This window comes from Oryzias latipes, chromosome 17, assembly GCF_002234675.1.
Source record: "Oryzias latipes chromosome 17, ASM223467v1".
Classification (NCBI taxonomy): Eukaryota; Metazoa; Chordata; class Actinopteri; order Beloniformes; family Adrianichthyidae; genus Oryzias; species Oryzias latipes.
The window spans coordinates 22,746,639-22,762,344 of NC_019875.2; the positions used below are offsets into that span (position 1 = coordinate 22,746,639).

The 15,706-nt window shown below is 38.6% G+C and overlaps 1 protein-coding gene across 2 annotated transcripts; it reads left to right on the top strand.

The window, feature by feature from the left end:
* The first annotated feature begins 565 nt into the window (after window positions 1-565).
* On the top strand, window positions 566-15,706 carry stk11 (serine/threonine kinase 11). 2 transcript variants are annotated; one of them, XM_011486713.3, is made up of 11 exons: window positions 566-803; window positions 2,461-3,368; window positions 6,627-6,710; window positions 6,877-6,966; window positions 7,248-7,380; window positions 7,667-7,803; window positions 7,879-8,006; window positions 11,052-11,109; window positions 11,221-11,414; window positions 13,795-14,039; window positions 15,285-15,706. In XM_011486713.3, exons 2-10 carry the CDS (start codon window positions 3,085-3,087, stop codon window positions 14,001-14,003), a joined length of 1,317 nt encoding a protein of 438 aa, XP_011485015.2. In that variant the 5' UTR covers window positions 566-803; window positions 2,461-3,084; the 3' UTR covers window positions 14,004-14,039; window positions 15,285-15,706. The 2 variants fall into 2 exon arrangements, with proteins under 2 accessions (XP_011485015.2, XP_023820714.1); XM_023964946.1 differs by lacking the exon at window positions 566-803 and adding an exon at window positions 909-1,142.

Sequence of the window (15,706 nt, forward strand, 5' to 3'; positions counted from 1 at the left end):
GAATAATATGTATTTTTGGGTGAAAATATTTAATAAGATGGCCTAAATCTTACTCAAATTTAGGCATCTTGTTTTAATTTCTCAAGCTAACATTTTGACCCTTTTAATCTGATATTGACCAAAGGTCACTAAATATCTAATATTTTTATTTGTATTAATTATTCTTTTGCATATGCGTTCAAAAGTACCTGGTTCCTTATACATCTTTTCTTGGTTAATATTGGTTTTATTTTATTTATCTTTAAGAGTTAATGCTCGTTTGCAAATAAATAAATAAAGCTGTTTTACTTATTTTAGGGTCCCATTACAAATATTTTTATTTTTTTACTTTTTTTTTTTTTTTATGGAACAAATGTTTTGTTTTATTTATTTATTCTCTTTTTTCATGTTTTATTTTTATATCTGTGCCCTAAATCTGCAAGAATTTTTTTTTCTGTAATTGAATAAACGATCTACCTGTATAACAGGTATAAACTATTATCCAAGTCATGCATTAAATAAAAAGGATAAATCTAACAAATGATAAAAATAATAAGACCCGCCGTGAGACATTCCTAGTTGTCGCCGCTCCTGCGCCTCCGGGAAGCGGACGAAACTTTGATTTGACGCAGTAACGTTCGGCACAATCTGCGCAAGTTCGGGAGGAAGGTAAACAAGATGGCGACAACCTGAGAGGAAAGAGTATTACGAATTGTCAGAGATTATTAAGTGTTTTCTCGGAGGGGGGCTCAGAATTCCGAGCGATATTTCACTGTATAAGGACAGACGGACACTGCGGTGGAGACCGGTTCATATGGATTAAGGTAAGAGCCGGTACCGGGAGGCTGCTACTAGTGCTAGCTTGCAAAGCGACTAGCTGGCATTTTACATGGGACTCATAAGCGTCTTGCTAGCCAGCGGTTAGCCGTGCGTTAGTAGTTCCATTTTTGTTATCTGTTCGGTCTGTTTCCGGGAGTTAAATCAATCCCGGTCTGATTTTTCTTGGTGGAAAAGTATCCTGCAGTGTTGACAGGAAATTGTGTTCGCCTCTGACGAACTTTGCTAGCTGCTGTGCTGCACATCCACCGTTAGCTGCAGTTTTGTGACGACGTTTCGGTTATCTCCCTTGCCTGCATATCAGTTCTCAACTTTTACCGAAAAAGGTAATCGTTTTTACCGCTGCTTGCTTCTGTGTTTATATCGACCTAACTGGCCCGACATCTGTGTAGATCCTGAAGAATCAGCAAGTGACAGCTCGAATGGGAAAGATTGCTCATTCACTCAGCGAGAGTTGCTGACCTAGCTTAGCCGCTAACCAACCGTCCAAACTCTTTAAATGTTTACATTCAGATGTTCCTTTGTTCTAACTTTTTTTTTGGCGATAAACTTTTCAAAGTTAGAATTATGTGTAATAAAGCAGACTTTGACTCCACTCTTTACAGCGCTGTCAACTAAGTTAACCATAGCCCAAGGGGGATTTCAATTAAAAAGCTAAGTTTCTGAAGTTCTTGTGGGGAAAAAGGCGCCCGTACATTTGGAATAATAATATTTAATATAAAGTCATTTCCACCATCAATGTATTTTTTTCCCATTAAACTCTGCCTTCGTTTTGTTTTTGTTCTAATAAGTCTAATACCTGATTAAGTGCTAATTTACTGGAAAGAACTAACGTTACATGACTGTTATATTTTATTCATGGGAAATTAAACACGGAGAAAATTTATAGTTAGTTTGTTTATAATTATGGCAAAATATCACATACACAAGTGCAAATATGCTAACAGAAAAACCTGTATGATAGTTTTTTTTTTTAAATAAAATAAAAGAGAGAGACTTGTAAAGGATTGAATCCTGCACTAGAAAGAACTGTTTAACCAGTTGAAGCTTGGTCTCATTTAAAACTTTAGGAGTCTTTTTTTTCCCAAATATTTTTAGCCTTTATTTTTCTTTTTTAAATATTTTAAGTATTATTGCTTTTTGCTGTTTTTATTCAACCTCCTGTCACAAGTTCAATATTTTTGTAGGTAGTATTATAAGATATTCTGTATGTGCAATGTTTGTCAGTAAAGTTTGTTTAAAAGATATATATATATATATATATATATATATATATATATATATATATATATATATATATATATATATATATTACGTTATAACTTGATCCTTTTTTTTATAAATGCAAGAAAAAACAAAGTACTACAAAAAAATAAGTCTGCAAATATTGAACAGACCCATAATGAGAACATATTTGTAAAGGATTATTTTTGATGGCATCCCAAGAATCCCTGTCCATCGCAGATGTATTCTTATTCGATTTAGTAACAGTGGTACAAATGACTCCCTTTGGGTCTTAATGAAGGTTAACCAATCTGGTGTTGTTGTGTAAACAGCTGGATTGAAAAGTAAACTGTATAAATTGGTCTTGGGAGAAATACATTTTTGACTAGTTTTTCATTTGATACTTGACCTTTTTCCCAGGCACTAAACAGTGTTGAGATGGAGGACACCTGACACTGGACGGTTCGGTCGACCTCCCGACTGACACCAGGAATTGGACAGAGCCTGCTGCTTTTTGCCTCCAATCTGAGCTCATCCAGATATCCACCCTAGTGTGTCCCATGGAAGTTGTGCCACACAGTACGGATCTTTGACAGCAATGCCGTGCTGCCAGGTTTTGAGGGAAAAGACATTGCCTTGACCTAAAACTGTACTGTAATTAATAAATTAATAGGTGATTGAGACTAATAAAGGATTAATGTTGTAGAATTATATATTTTTAATTTTTTCTGCAAATGCACCTATAGCTTTAGTTCCTAATGCAGAGTTCTAGGCGCTAAATTGTCACAGCAGACACCCCTTCTCATTGCTCTTGAGGAAGAAGAGTCCTAATGTTTACAGATGTCCAACTGATAATCCCTCAACTCCAAGGCCTCATAATTCCCTCCTCCATTTTCAGTATTTTTCAAATTCTCCCCCTTGAATAGAAACACCTGATTTCCTGCTGACAGATTAACAGTGGATTTTACCCCAGTAGCATTAAAGCCGTTTGCAAACATTGTGTTTCACACAAGGCTAAAGGTGCAGTGTTTGAACTTTGCAGTCATGAGTGCCGGAGAGCTGCATCATCTGGACTATTTAAATGAAAATGAACTGATGGAGATGGACACTTTCATCCACCGCATTGATTCTACAGAGGTGATCTACCAGCCACGGAGGAAGAGGGCAAAGCTAATAGGAAAATACTTAATGGGGGATCTTTTAGGAGAAGGATCTTATGGCAAAGTTAAAGAAATGCTGGACTCAGAAACACTTTGTCGGAGGGCTGTTAAGATCCTGAAGAAGAAGAAACTTAGGAGGATTCCCAACGGTGAAGCCAATGTGAAGAAGTAAGTTTTATTTTATTTCATTTTATTTTTTAGTGTAATCTTGTGCTGATAATTCTCATACTTTAAAATTTAGTTAATTGAGCACCAAAACAGTTTATTGGCTTTTAACTTGTGCGAAGTGTAATGTCTTTGTTTTTAAGAGTAGATTGTGTTTTTATTTAAAGCTCTTTGAGTTGGAAAAGTGAAATTAAATAAAATTAAAATGAAATTGGATTTGATTCACAGGAAAACCCATTGGAGGCGACCACATTTCAGTATTTGTCTTTGTTTTTCTAATCTCGCTAAAGTAACTTTTAAGTTGGAAGAAAAGCTGCTGGAATATTTTTAGTTTTAGTTTTTATGAGGACAGCAGGTTTTCTACTAAATTATTTTGACAAAGCAATGCAGAAAATAGATTAGAATAATTTAGCATCTCCAAAAACTACAAATCAGACGACGGATTCGTTCATTTCTACAAACAGTTTTAGTTTTGGGATCAAATCTATTTTTTTTATTCTGTAACTGCACTCCACAGTTTTGTGACATCACTTCCTTAAAATATAACGAAGAGTTCATCTTTTCGGTGAGCAAAGTGAGCAGTATAGAATAAATTGGCAGCTCCAGATGACAATTGTGTTTATTTACTAGTGTTTATGTCCATGAATTTTTTTATTTATGTTTTTATTCATTTTAATCGTGCTCTTAATGTGAAAGAACAGCTCAGCAATTTCCTAACCTCCACTTTAGATCCATGACTTAAAGTCTGGCAGAAAACAAATATATAAATGGTATTTAAATGCACTTTGTTCAATAGGTTGTCAATTAATTAAAAATAGAAAGCATATTTGAGATCAATTAGATACCAGTTTTATTTTTTTATTTTTTAAACCTGATTGTTGTTGGGAGTTTCTGTTACTGAGATTCCACTATGAGGATCAAAATAACTTGATTCTCACATGGCTGTCAGAACTGACTAATCGCAGCTTAATCACTATTTTGCCAAATTGGATGTTCATCTTTTCTGCATCGTCTCTTCCCTGTGGAGCATTTCAGCTTTTAATTACATTACCATACTAAACTAGGAATCCAGGCTTTTGCTAATTGTTGAGATGGCTCTGGAAAATGGAATAAATGGGTTCCTTCATGAGGGGTAAAAAAGGTCTTGTGCCTGTCAAAACAGCAGGACTAGTAATTCCAGGAACAGGAACGAACTGCATAGAACTGTTTAGTTGTTGCCTCCTGAAGGATGTGCTTTAATCTCTTACTTTTAGCAAACACAAAAAAACAAGAAAATGGAATTTTATCTGTTCCACATGTCGAACAAGGGTTAAAGTTTTTACAAGAGAAAGAATTTTCTAAACTGGAAATGCTACATTGTGTTGTGGTGCTCTGCAGGTATATCACTGATGCAAAAAGGACAGGAAATGTAGTGTTTACAGGGTTTACAGCACCCTGAGCATGGTGGATAAGGGACATTATTTGTCCGCAACAACGACGCTTTCCATGTTGGCAGCAACACTTCAAGGAGATGGATCTCCAGAACAGTTACTGGAAACCAACAGCAAATTAAAAAAAAAAAATGTGTGAAGTTGGGTAATAGCCCTGCTAACCCTTCAAGCTTTACAACAAACATGCTGAAAATGAAAAACCTGTTTGATGCAGCCATGAGCACTATTTCTGGCCCTCTTTATTATGTTTTCATCCGTGACTCTAGAGTTTGTGTGTAAAGAGCAAATGTTGGAGTGAAGAGAAACAATTCTACAGCTGCACAGAAAGACCGTAAAGGGAGAAACTGAATACATTTCAAAACTGAATCTCTTTGTTGCTTTGAAAAGAGCCAATAAAAATGTGTGAGGAAGTAGATGATGATGCTGGATTACACCCCCATAGTTTTTCACAGTCTATAACGCAAGTTTTCCTGTTGCTGTGCTTATGATAGACCTTGAGAATTTTTACACTCTGTGTCTGGATGTCTCTGTCTCTGTGAGTGGATACTTTGATAACCTTAAGCTGATATTTTTCCTCTTTGGCTGCTTGGCATTCCTGTCTTCCAAACAGTTTATCTATCAGGATGGGCAAGCTCTTACTTGCAGTGATTAAGCACTGCCTTCCTAGTTTCTATGGTAACACCCCAAGAAAGGCCTTTCAGGAACGATAGAAGTGCACAGATACGCAGACACACCCTGATTGACTTGAACAGAGCACAGCTTCAGATGTTGGCGACTTGTTTATGTGTTGCTGCTGCTGTTGGTTTGGTTAGATATCGCTGAGTGTTGCAGTCCTGTCAGCGCTGCGGCCTGTAAGCGAGCAAGGTCCTTCAGTACACGTTTGAAGTGACGCCGTCTTTGCAGTCCGTGCGCCTTCTGTGCTGACATGGCCTCTGATTCCATGTTGTGGATTTCATTAGGTGTTTGGATGCACCATTTTACACATTTCCTTTTTGTTTATTGTTCAGTTAAAATTAGAGTTTTTCCCCCCACTAGTGCATGAGTTTTTATACTTTTCTGAGCACTGGTGCAGCCATGTGTCAAATTAAGACCCTTCGTTTTGCCTTTTTTAACCGTGAATTTGTAGTGAAAATGAAGTTGAGGCAAAGAAAAGCTTCTCTTTGTCTTTTACTTTTGTTTATTTTGTCTTCATTACTCCATAGTCTTTAGAACTATTTGTCTTTTGAAGGTATATGTTTTCAACAGAGGCACAAACAATATCGCTTCCCTATGTCCCTAAAGGTCACACATGTGTTATGCAGGAAGGAGAGAACGACAACGTTTTGAGCACCAAACTACAAATATTCTCACGTGTCTGGACTTGGATTTGCAATTATCCTACCCTTTCCTTTATTTCTTTTGCGTCTCTTATCAATGAGGCCACATTGTTTCATATATTTTGTAAGTATTTGATTGTCTTTTCAGTTGGTTTCAGAGTTTGATGTTGCTTTATTGTCTTTGAAGTGAAGCTCATCCTGTTCCCTGGGCTCATTTAGCAGATTCCAATTTGTGTGTTTGTTTGCTTTTTGAAGAAAAAAAAGAAATAACACACCCTCCACTGGAACAGTACTTCACCAAGTTAATCCCGTCCTCAGAACAAACAACTTACGCTAATCTTTCTGTTACTTGGCTTGTGAAAGATGTCAGCAGACTCTTGCTTGCTGCAATGTTTGCCACTTTGACCTGCAATTACTGGAAACATTTTCCAGCATTTTGTGACCCAGAATTCTTTGTTTTCATTGTTTTTAACCTAACAATGTTTTTCCTTGTCATATCTCATTTTCATTTTTAGGGAGATTCAGCTGCTAAGAAGACTCCAACACAAGAATGTGATTCAGTTGGTGGACGTACTTTACAACGAGGAGAAGCAGAAAATATATCCTCAACCTTCTTTTTTAAATGTAGACTTAATCGGATTAAAACCACAGATAAAAGAGCAAAGAAAAATAAAATAAAAATTTGTGGCTGTCAAGTTTTGCTTTAGATTGTTTTGTTTTTTTTAAAGCATCTGGTATGTTGCATTTCCTTGACTCTCGATTTACGTATATGGTGATGGAGTATTGTGTTTGTGGGATGCAAGAAATGCTGGATAGTGTTCCAGAGAAAAGATTTCCAGTGTTCCAAGCTCACGGGTGAGTTCCCTTTTCTCTCCCTTCGCTCTCCAGTCTGAGCCTCTCTTTTTTTTTTGTTATATTTAGCCTCTGGAGTCGCTCCTGCAAGTCTAAGTTTAGATCAGAGTTTGCCAAGCTTTTCTGTAAATCAAGCAGCCAGAGGTTCAGTAAATGTCTCATTGCTCTTGCAAAGCCACTTAATCTGACTTTTCAATTAATTAAGCTTTTTCTGACCACAGTATTGATTGATTGATTGATTTTTGTAAATGCTACCTTTTTTTCTCTGTTGTTGCTTTTTGCAGGTACTTTTGCCAACTTATAGATGGCCTTGAATATTTGCACAGCCAGGGAATCGTTCACAAAGACATTAAACCTGGAAATCTGCTGCTAACCACGGATGGGGCACTTAAAATCTCCGACCTTGGAGTAGCAGAGGTGATTTTGGGTTGTGTTGTTTCTGTCAGGTTTCACCTTTCGACAGCTCTGTTTGTTCTTGCCACCTGAACGTTGGCATGTGCTTGTGTAAGAAAAGGCATTTGGAAGTTTTCTGTCTGTTTAAATCTATGTAGATTATATTCAAAGAAAGATCATTTATTTTGAAAAATGATTTTTGTTCATATTCACTTAATCCACATAAAATAAATGGATTTATTTTTGTTTGGCTTAAAAGAATGACGACAAAATAGGTCAATCATTTTAAAGATATGTACATAATTTACAGGCCCTTCACCCATTTGCTGAAGATGACACGTGTCGCACGAGTCAGGGCTCTCCCGCCTTCCAGCCTCCGGAAATCGCCAATGGACTGGATACTTTTTCAGGGTTTAAAGTGGACATTTGGTCTGCTGGAGTAACACTGTGAGTGAAACTGTTTGTTTCCTTTGACTAATTGTTTATGATTCCTAACCCATCTTACTACTTCTTTTCATTCAGATATAACATTACAACAAGTCTTTATCCGTTTGAGGGAGACAATATCTATAAGCTATTTGAGAACATTGGAAAAGGAGACTACACTATTCCGGAGGACTGTGGACCTCTTCTGTCAGATCTGCTGCGAGGTTAGTGTTGTTCAGACCACACTCCTGTAGGTCTTTAGCTGCATTTATCCACAAAATTATAAAAATCAACTCTGATTTATGCTTACCAGTTGTGAGACTTTCCTAAAATCATTTCTGTAGTTTTCTGAATGACATTGGTTCTTCACTATATAGCCGTTTTAGCTTTTGTAGTTTCACTGTTTTGCTGATCTCTTTGGTGTCATTTTGTCCAGTTGTTTTATTGCTTTTTTTTTTTTTTACACCACCTTATGTTCTGCGCCGTGATTGGCTGTTAACTTTGTTAATCAATCTCCTCCGTGTTGTGTCTCCTGTACAGAATGCATTCATTTAGCCAAATCTATATGAATCTTCAATTGCGAGCAGATCTTTGTTTTCATTCTATAATACTGGACTTGTTTTTTCAAAGGTTTGAACTTTGAGTTTAAACAAGAGAGAAAAATGTCCAGTGTGTCTTTAGGAAATGTAGAGCTTTAAAACATCTAGAGTTATTGTAAAAAAAATATTTAAAAGGTTTCACCTATTGCAGGGTTTTTTTTTTTAGAAAATAATAAATATTGTGATCCATAGTCTTCTTGGACTGTTTTTTTTTCTTGATTTGCTTCCCAAAGGAGGAGTCTGAAAGTGACTTTAGTTTGATGAATGAAGGCTTTCTTAAGTCTCAAAAGGGGGAAACTGGTCTGCCGTATAACCATCAACACACAATATTAAAAAATCATCAAATCGGTTTAAAAAGCTGATAACGACAAAATGTCACACACACTAAAGGAGTATTATTAAAACATACGACTGCACAACTCGCAGCAAGACAACAGCACTTGTCAGTCATTAATTTTTTGTTCTCAAAAGTATAGAAATGAATCTTTTAGCTGTAATCCTCATAACATGAAATTCTTTATACGATTTAAGGAAGGGCTTGGGAATCTGGATCTTATCTGCATAGATCCAGTAGGGGGTGCTATGTCCTTTAAAATCACTGCAAGTGAGGCCTTTCCCATGTAAAATGAAGCACTTTTCCATTGAGCTGATCAGTAGAAACAATCAGAACCCTAGAATAGAATCACAGTAAAGTTAGATTTTCTGTTAAATTCATGAGCGTTGTAGTTAATTACCTTGCAAAAAGGAAGAGGAAATGGAACTGTATTCCTTTTTTTTATTGAAATATTTATTGAAAAAAAGTTGCTGCTGTAAAAAATTAATATAAAATTAAACTAACTGCTTCTTAATAAATGGAAAAAATGTTTTTGTTGTCTTTGTTACCTTTTTTTTAATAGTAAGGAAGCTGCTTTTAATCTTCATTTAAGATGCCAAACTGGGAAAAAAAAAGTGTCTGCCGCGCTTTAGAAGCAGAGTGAAATGTTCCTGCTTTTTTATAAAAACCCACTCGGTCTGGTCTCCCAGTGTTGCGGATGTGTGACGTCTGTCTGGGATGACGCAGTGCTTCAGAGACGGTCCATAATTACATGCTCTAAAATAAGCTTAGTACTACAAAAGGTGTCCTTCAGCTGGCGCAGCGCTCTCAGCTCTGCCTTCTGCCCTTTTTCTGCCGACGGGGAGAAAAAAGGCGTTATTGGGAACGGCCTCGAATGGCTTCTACAGCCCTTAGACCAGGGGTCGGGAACCTTTTTGGCCAAGAGAGCCATAAACGCCACATATTTTTAAATGTAATTTCGAAAGAGCCATACATTAATGTAGTGTCCCTTTACCACACTGAGACTTAACCTCTTTTAAGGTTCTTTATTCTGGTTACTGCAGACCCCTAACAAACGCCGTACAATTAACTCAGCAACTCCTAAGTCTCTCCCGCCGAGACGAGAGCGCTTCTCCCAACTTTATTCCCCTGCTCCCGCTCCAGCCCTCCCATTTTCCTTATTCGGCCCATAGCTGAACCCCATTGGTCCAAACTCCCTAACAACAGGCTGAGCGACAGATCTGAGGGCCAATCAGATCTCTGCTTGATCGATGCGTTCCATGAACTCCAGAACTTTTAACGCGGCCCAACAGCCAAGTTAAACTCAGTCCGCGACAATATGTTTAAAACTAAATATACAAGTGAATGTGTGCTTTGATGTAATTCAACACTTTTAAAGTACAATAAGTCTGTGGATTCTTTTTAATGACATTGTTATGCTGTTGCTAATAAATGATGAGTATTTCTCGTAGTAGTTTTGCTGATAGTCTAGTCTGGTTGATACGTGGTGAGTTTCTGCTTCATGCAGGTGTTGAGACTTTAAACGGGATCTTAGGTCTGAATGTTCTTTAGATGTGAGAAAGACATGGAAGCAAACACACACTCACACGCTGCAGTGAGTGACGGGCAGCAGGTTTACGTTTTTACAATCCCTGCGCGATTCACCTGCTGCCGGTCCCCCCCAACCCCCCCACCCTCTGCCTTCTTCCTCACACATCCCGTCCCCGCATCTGCGCGCTCTTTCTTAGAGACGGGAGCGCGCAGTTTTAGGCACGGCAGTTCACAGGTTTCCAGATGGTACAAACTCTGTGAAATAATAGATAATAGTAAAGTGATAATGCTGGCGCAGATTTTTCTCTCCAAGCACCGCTACTACTGCGCGCCTCTGGGATCGCATCGCGCCCGAGAAGGACTGGTCTAATGAAAAAAAAAAGGATAATTAAACATTTGTCTGCGAGCCACATGTGACCATCAAAAGAGCCATATATGGCTCGCGAGCCATAGGTTCCCGACCCCTGCCTTAGACGCTGACCCCAGATCCATCCTTCATTAAAGTCATTAGGAAACCTCTTTGAAGCGGCAGTTAAGCTTTGCAAATTGACTTAGTATGTTTTTTGACTGGCATTGTTACTGTTATGGTCTGTCTGCTGTCTCCTTTAGCTTCAATTTTTTTTTTATTAACCCCTTTATGCTGTGTTCCACTGATTCACAACGTACCATTAAATCTAGGACTCCATTTCATTTATCTTCACCCTGAATGAAAAAAACATTGTAGCATATTTTTTTTATACATTTGGACATTAAGTTGGACATGAAGGGGTTCATTTTTATTTTTTTCATTTGTGCATTTTCTTCAGGAATGCTTGAGTATGACCCTGCACAGAGGTTTTCTATACAGAACATTAGGCAACACAAGTAAGTGATGTCAACCTTTACCAACATTTTCATTTTTTACTTAAATCTGCCATTTATTGGGCTAAATGCGGCTTTGCTAATTTTGATGTGAACCTGTCGACTTCCTCTCAGCTGGGTGCGAAAGAAACACCCACCCGCTGAGCCCCCCGTACCCATCCCTGCCAACGCGGAGAGCAGAGACCCCTGGAGGAGCATGACGGTGGTTCCCTACCTGGAGGATTTGCACGGATACAGAGAGGAGGACGACGACGAGTTTTATGATGGCGAGGATGAGATCATATACACTCAGGACTTCACAGTGCCAGGTAACACGCAGCCCACACCTGCTCCTGAAATGACAGGACGTTACCTCAGTTTGGTGTCTTTTCTTGTCTTTTTTCTTCTTTCTTGTCTGCAGAATAGAATTTTTTTTTTTAAATGCCTTCTTATCATCTTCAAATGAGCTTGTTTGTCTTTTTTGGCCCCACACACTTTTCTAATTCTTTTGTTTGTTTTTAGTGCAAAAAGTGTAAGAAAGGGATATTATTTAATAATTTCATCCTGAGTCTGTCAACTTCTAAATTGCAGACTCACAGCTCCACTGATGTCTTTTTAAAAATGGTCTTTAAATAACTCTGCTGATATCTTTTTTAATAACTGTGGCATTGTCCATCTCAGATGACCCCCGTCGGGCATTGTTTGGATGTGTATGTTTTTGATTGAATAGAATCACCAAAAATCTGGCAAATATGCATAACTATAGTTAAATAAAGTAATTTTTCTTCCAGAATAAAAGCCAACAGGTCTGCTAAAGAGGCTTCATGCCTCTGCTATTCCGTCTTTAAAGTCCATTCAGAGAGATTTACAGTCGATTACGTAATCCTGCACTCCTGGTCTTCTGTTTTCCAGTCGCATCATGTCTTCATGATCACTTTGGATTTATTGTTTTCTCAGATATTAAAGAACAAAATGAGTTTGCTTAAGAGATGCACATAAAGAAAGACCTTCATATTCTTCAATATTATGGGCAAATGTGTGGATTAATCCCTTTTTAAGCGGTCAACGGCCATTTTTTAATGAACATTTTCAGATGATACTGTTAACATGATCGCTTGATAATCTCGTGACACAAAAACAATCGTCACCACTGATGCACATGTACATGGCCTCAGTGACCTTCTTCCATATTTGGATGACGTCCTGTAAATATATTAATATTGTAGCTGGACTGAGAATATAGTCTGGATTTATCCACAATTATCCAGCATTAAAGATAGCAGCAGGAGATCTCACTGAATGTTCTCAATCAAATGGTGTGAATTTTCCGGAACAATCCGGATGTGAACAGCAGGTTAACGTGCCGCATGGCTCTACTTGGCACAAGTTCACATTTCCTTTTTTTGTGGACTGTAAACGGCTTTTAAAATGGCACATGCAGATATATTGATCTATTATTAATCATCATATTTATTTATAATGGCATTAAGCCAATTTAATTCTTTGTTGCTTTGACAGATGTTCACCAGCATCTCTGCCTGCTGCTGTGTGTTTTGTTGAGATGTAAAGTTGTAACCATGAATGGAGTCAGAACACTGGCTGTGAAAGAGGCCATCGGTCTGGATGTTACATGAGAGGATTAGGTCTGAAAGCGGCTGCATTTGTCCCCATCCTTTTTTCCTTCAGGCGGAAATGCTGAGAGCAGTCTTCATGTTTGCAAACTTTCATGGGCTGTTGACAGATGTTTGCATGATTTGACAAGAGAATCTTACTTTTGACTGAGCTACACCCCCTCCTATCTCTTGTGGCGTATTTACCCCATATAGTTCTGGCCTTTCATACGTTGCTAGGTAACAGGCAGTAAAAGTAAATGCTGCATTCGGTGTACACAAGCGGTGTCCCACATAAAAATGAAACGGAGCTGCAAAATGTGAATGAAGTGATCTAAATATAGTCGAGCTGAGGGAGTCGCTGGGTTTTCTGAATTTCCACTCCCACCGACAAAGAGGATACAAGATGCTTCCCATGAAACAAATATGTTTTCCCACTCCAATCATCTTTTGATCTATTGTAGAAGCTTTTGACTGGCATTGTTACTGTTACTGACTGTTGATTCCTACAGAGCGTTATGGTCTGTCTGCTGTCTCCTTTAGCGGTCTTTTAATTAGGATAATGCCGTTTTCAGCCCAAAAGATTAAAAAAAACATTAGCAATTCGTCTTTGTGGGTGGAGATCGTTGGCGTGGAGTAACTCCCCCCCCCTTCCCGTTATTCATCCGTTTACACAGTCTGCTGCCAGCTTACATCTGACGTAACTTTAAGGGTGCAAAAAATATTGGGAGCAATATTTTGAGCCAGATTCCAGCTCAGACGAGGAAAACTCTTCTCCAAGTGGACGCATCAGAATGGAGCGGAGCATCGGTCGTAGCTTCCACATCATACCTAATCCAACAGCTTTTTTGCATCTGCTCCTAATTTACAACGATTTAAGTAAAGAGGTACTCAGAAATACTATTTTAAGCTTCATTTTCTTTAAATATGTCCTCTATCATCAGAAAAATGCCACATGTTAAAACCCCAAAGACATGATTATGATTGGAGTGGGTCTTTAAATAAACAGTTTGATGTTTTATTTCAGCATTTTGGTCACTCTGTGATTTGAAAAAGCTGTTTTGAACTTGTTCTTAACCTGAACTGTGTGTGATTTCAGGACAAGTGGAAGAAGAGGAGCAGGAAGAGGAGAGCGTGGATTACTGTCCAGCTGTAGCCAAACCAGTTTGTGTGAACGGGACAGAAGGAGGCTCTCTGAATAGCAAGGCCAAAACCGAACGCAGATCCTCCTCCTCATCCAACCCATCACGCAAAGGGGTCTCAACAGCCAGCAAAATCCGCAAGCTCTCCGCCTGTAAACAGCAATGACGGCTCTCTCCTCTTCCTCTGACAGCAACACACCCAGTAAGCGTGCAGCCATGCGCCTTTCCAGTCGAAGCCTGTTTACACATGTGCTGCAGATCCAGGCTGAGAGATGAGGAGAGGGAGAGTGGCAGAGAGAGCATAGCGAGGACATGAAAATGGAGAGAGAATCCGTTGATATTCAGCATGCAACGCCGTGACTCATCAGCTCTCCACAGGCAAACGCGGGCGTTTTCTTACACAATCTCAAAAACGACAAAAAATCAAGACAGATTTCTCCACAATCCATTGTTTCGGCGAGGGGCTCTTCTTTCAGGCGGAGCGAGACAAATATTTACTTAGAGCATCAATGAAAACGAAACAGGTCTTCTTCTTTTTCCAGCCACCACCCACAGCTGCTCTTCCTGTCTCTGTGTGTCATGGCTACAGTGCAGAGTAAAGAGTGTGCTCTCATTTTTTCATAATTCAGGGTATGACTCACCCTAACTGATAGAAAGTGGGTTGCAGGATCATCGTGTCTCTCTAACCCTGTGGGTTGATGGTTTCCTTTTGAACATTCGTCCTTGGTCCGTTTGTCTTCCTCCTCAGTGTTGGCCCAAGGAAAAATGTTCTTTCTTTTTTTCTGTGAAAGTAAAACAAAAGTACGACAGAGTATTAGGGCCAACATAAAAATGAAAATTTAAATTATTACTTAAAAAAGTCGTAATTTTACAAGGAAAAAGTCATGCTTTTTGGAAAATACAGTTGGTGGTGTAATTAAAATCCATCAATGCAGCCATTTATGATGATGCCATAAGGCTTTGGCTCATAGGAATCTGTTTTCCATAATTTATTTGGACTTCTTGTACCGACGGTGTAAGCGGGGTCACCTGCTGGAAATCCACACATTAAGGGTCAAGATTTTTTTTTCTTAAGAGTCCCAGTGTCCTGCTCATCCTTTTCAATGTCAATGTTCACCCCTAAAAGACTTTCCTTTTATTGTGAAACCAATGCGGAAGTAACCGCTTACAAAGCGCTCTTCTTCTATCATAAACAACTGAAACACAATAGTTGTTTGCCTCATAAATATACGACTTTAATCTCATTATTTATATCTTATGAAATTATAACTTGTCGTATTTCTACAAATGTATCCTCTTAAAATGACTTTTTTTCTCCTGAATTTACGACTTTGTTCTTGTAAATGTATGTATTTATTTTGATGGTGGCCCTTTTGCTCCGTCGTACCAACGTGCGCCCCAGTTTCCTTTAGTGGTCATTGAGTCCGTTCTTTTTTTCCTCCTCCAGGTTGATCTTTCCTGGTTCTCCTGCTGACGTTGATGTCCCCACACCTCCTTGGACCACTGTCTTCTGAAGATATGAGACCAGAGGACGACGGCATGAAAAGATCTTTGAGCTCTCAGACTGAGGCTGCGACGTTGTTGTTGTTTTTTTTCAGTGTTGCCCTTCAAAAGTGTCATCTCTGCTCCCTCTCCTCCCATCATCTTTGCAAGAGGCCAAGTGTTTCAGCCGGACACAAAATCTCCCCCCTCATCTCTCCACCTTCTGTTTTCTTTGACTACTTTTGTTTTTACAGACTCCCAATGGCCGTTTTAAATACACATTGTGATGTGTAACGAATTAAAGTGGGATAAAAATGTATGTAGAATTCTATATTTACATTTGTAATGAGGCTAAAACACCACAGACATAAAACTGCATGCTGTACA

Coding starts and splice junctions, on each gene's coding strand:
- stk11 (XM_011486713.3), top strand. CDS start 3,085: ATGAGTGCCGGAGAGCTGCATCATCTGGACTATTTAAATGAAAATGAA. Junction 7,381..7,666: donor CCGACCTTGGAGTAGCAGAG/GTGATTTTGGGT, acceptor CATAATTTACAG/GCCCTTCACCCATTTGCTGA. Junction 7,804..7,878: donor TGGTCTGCTGGAGTAACACT/GTGAGTGAAACT, acceptor CTTTTCATTCAG/ATATAACATTACAACAAGTC.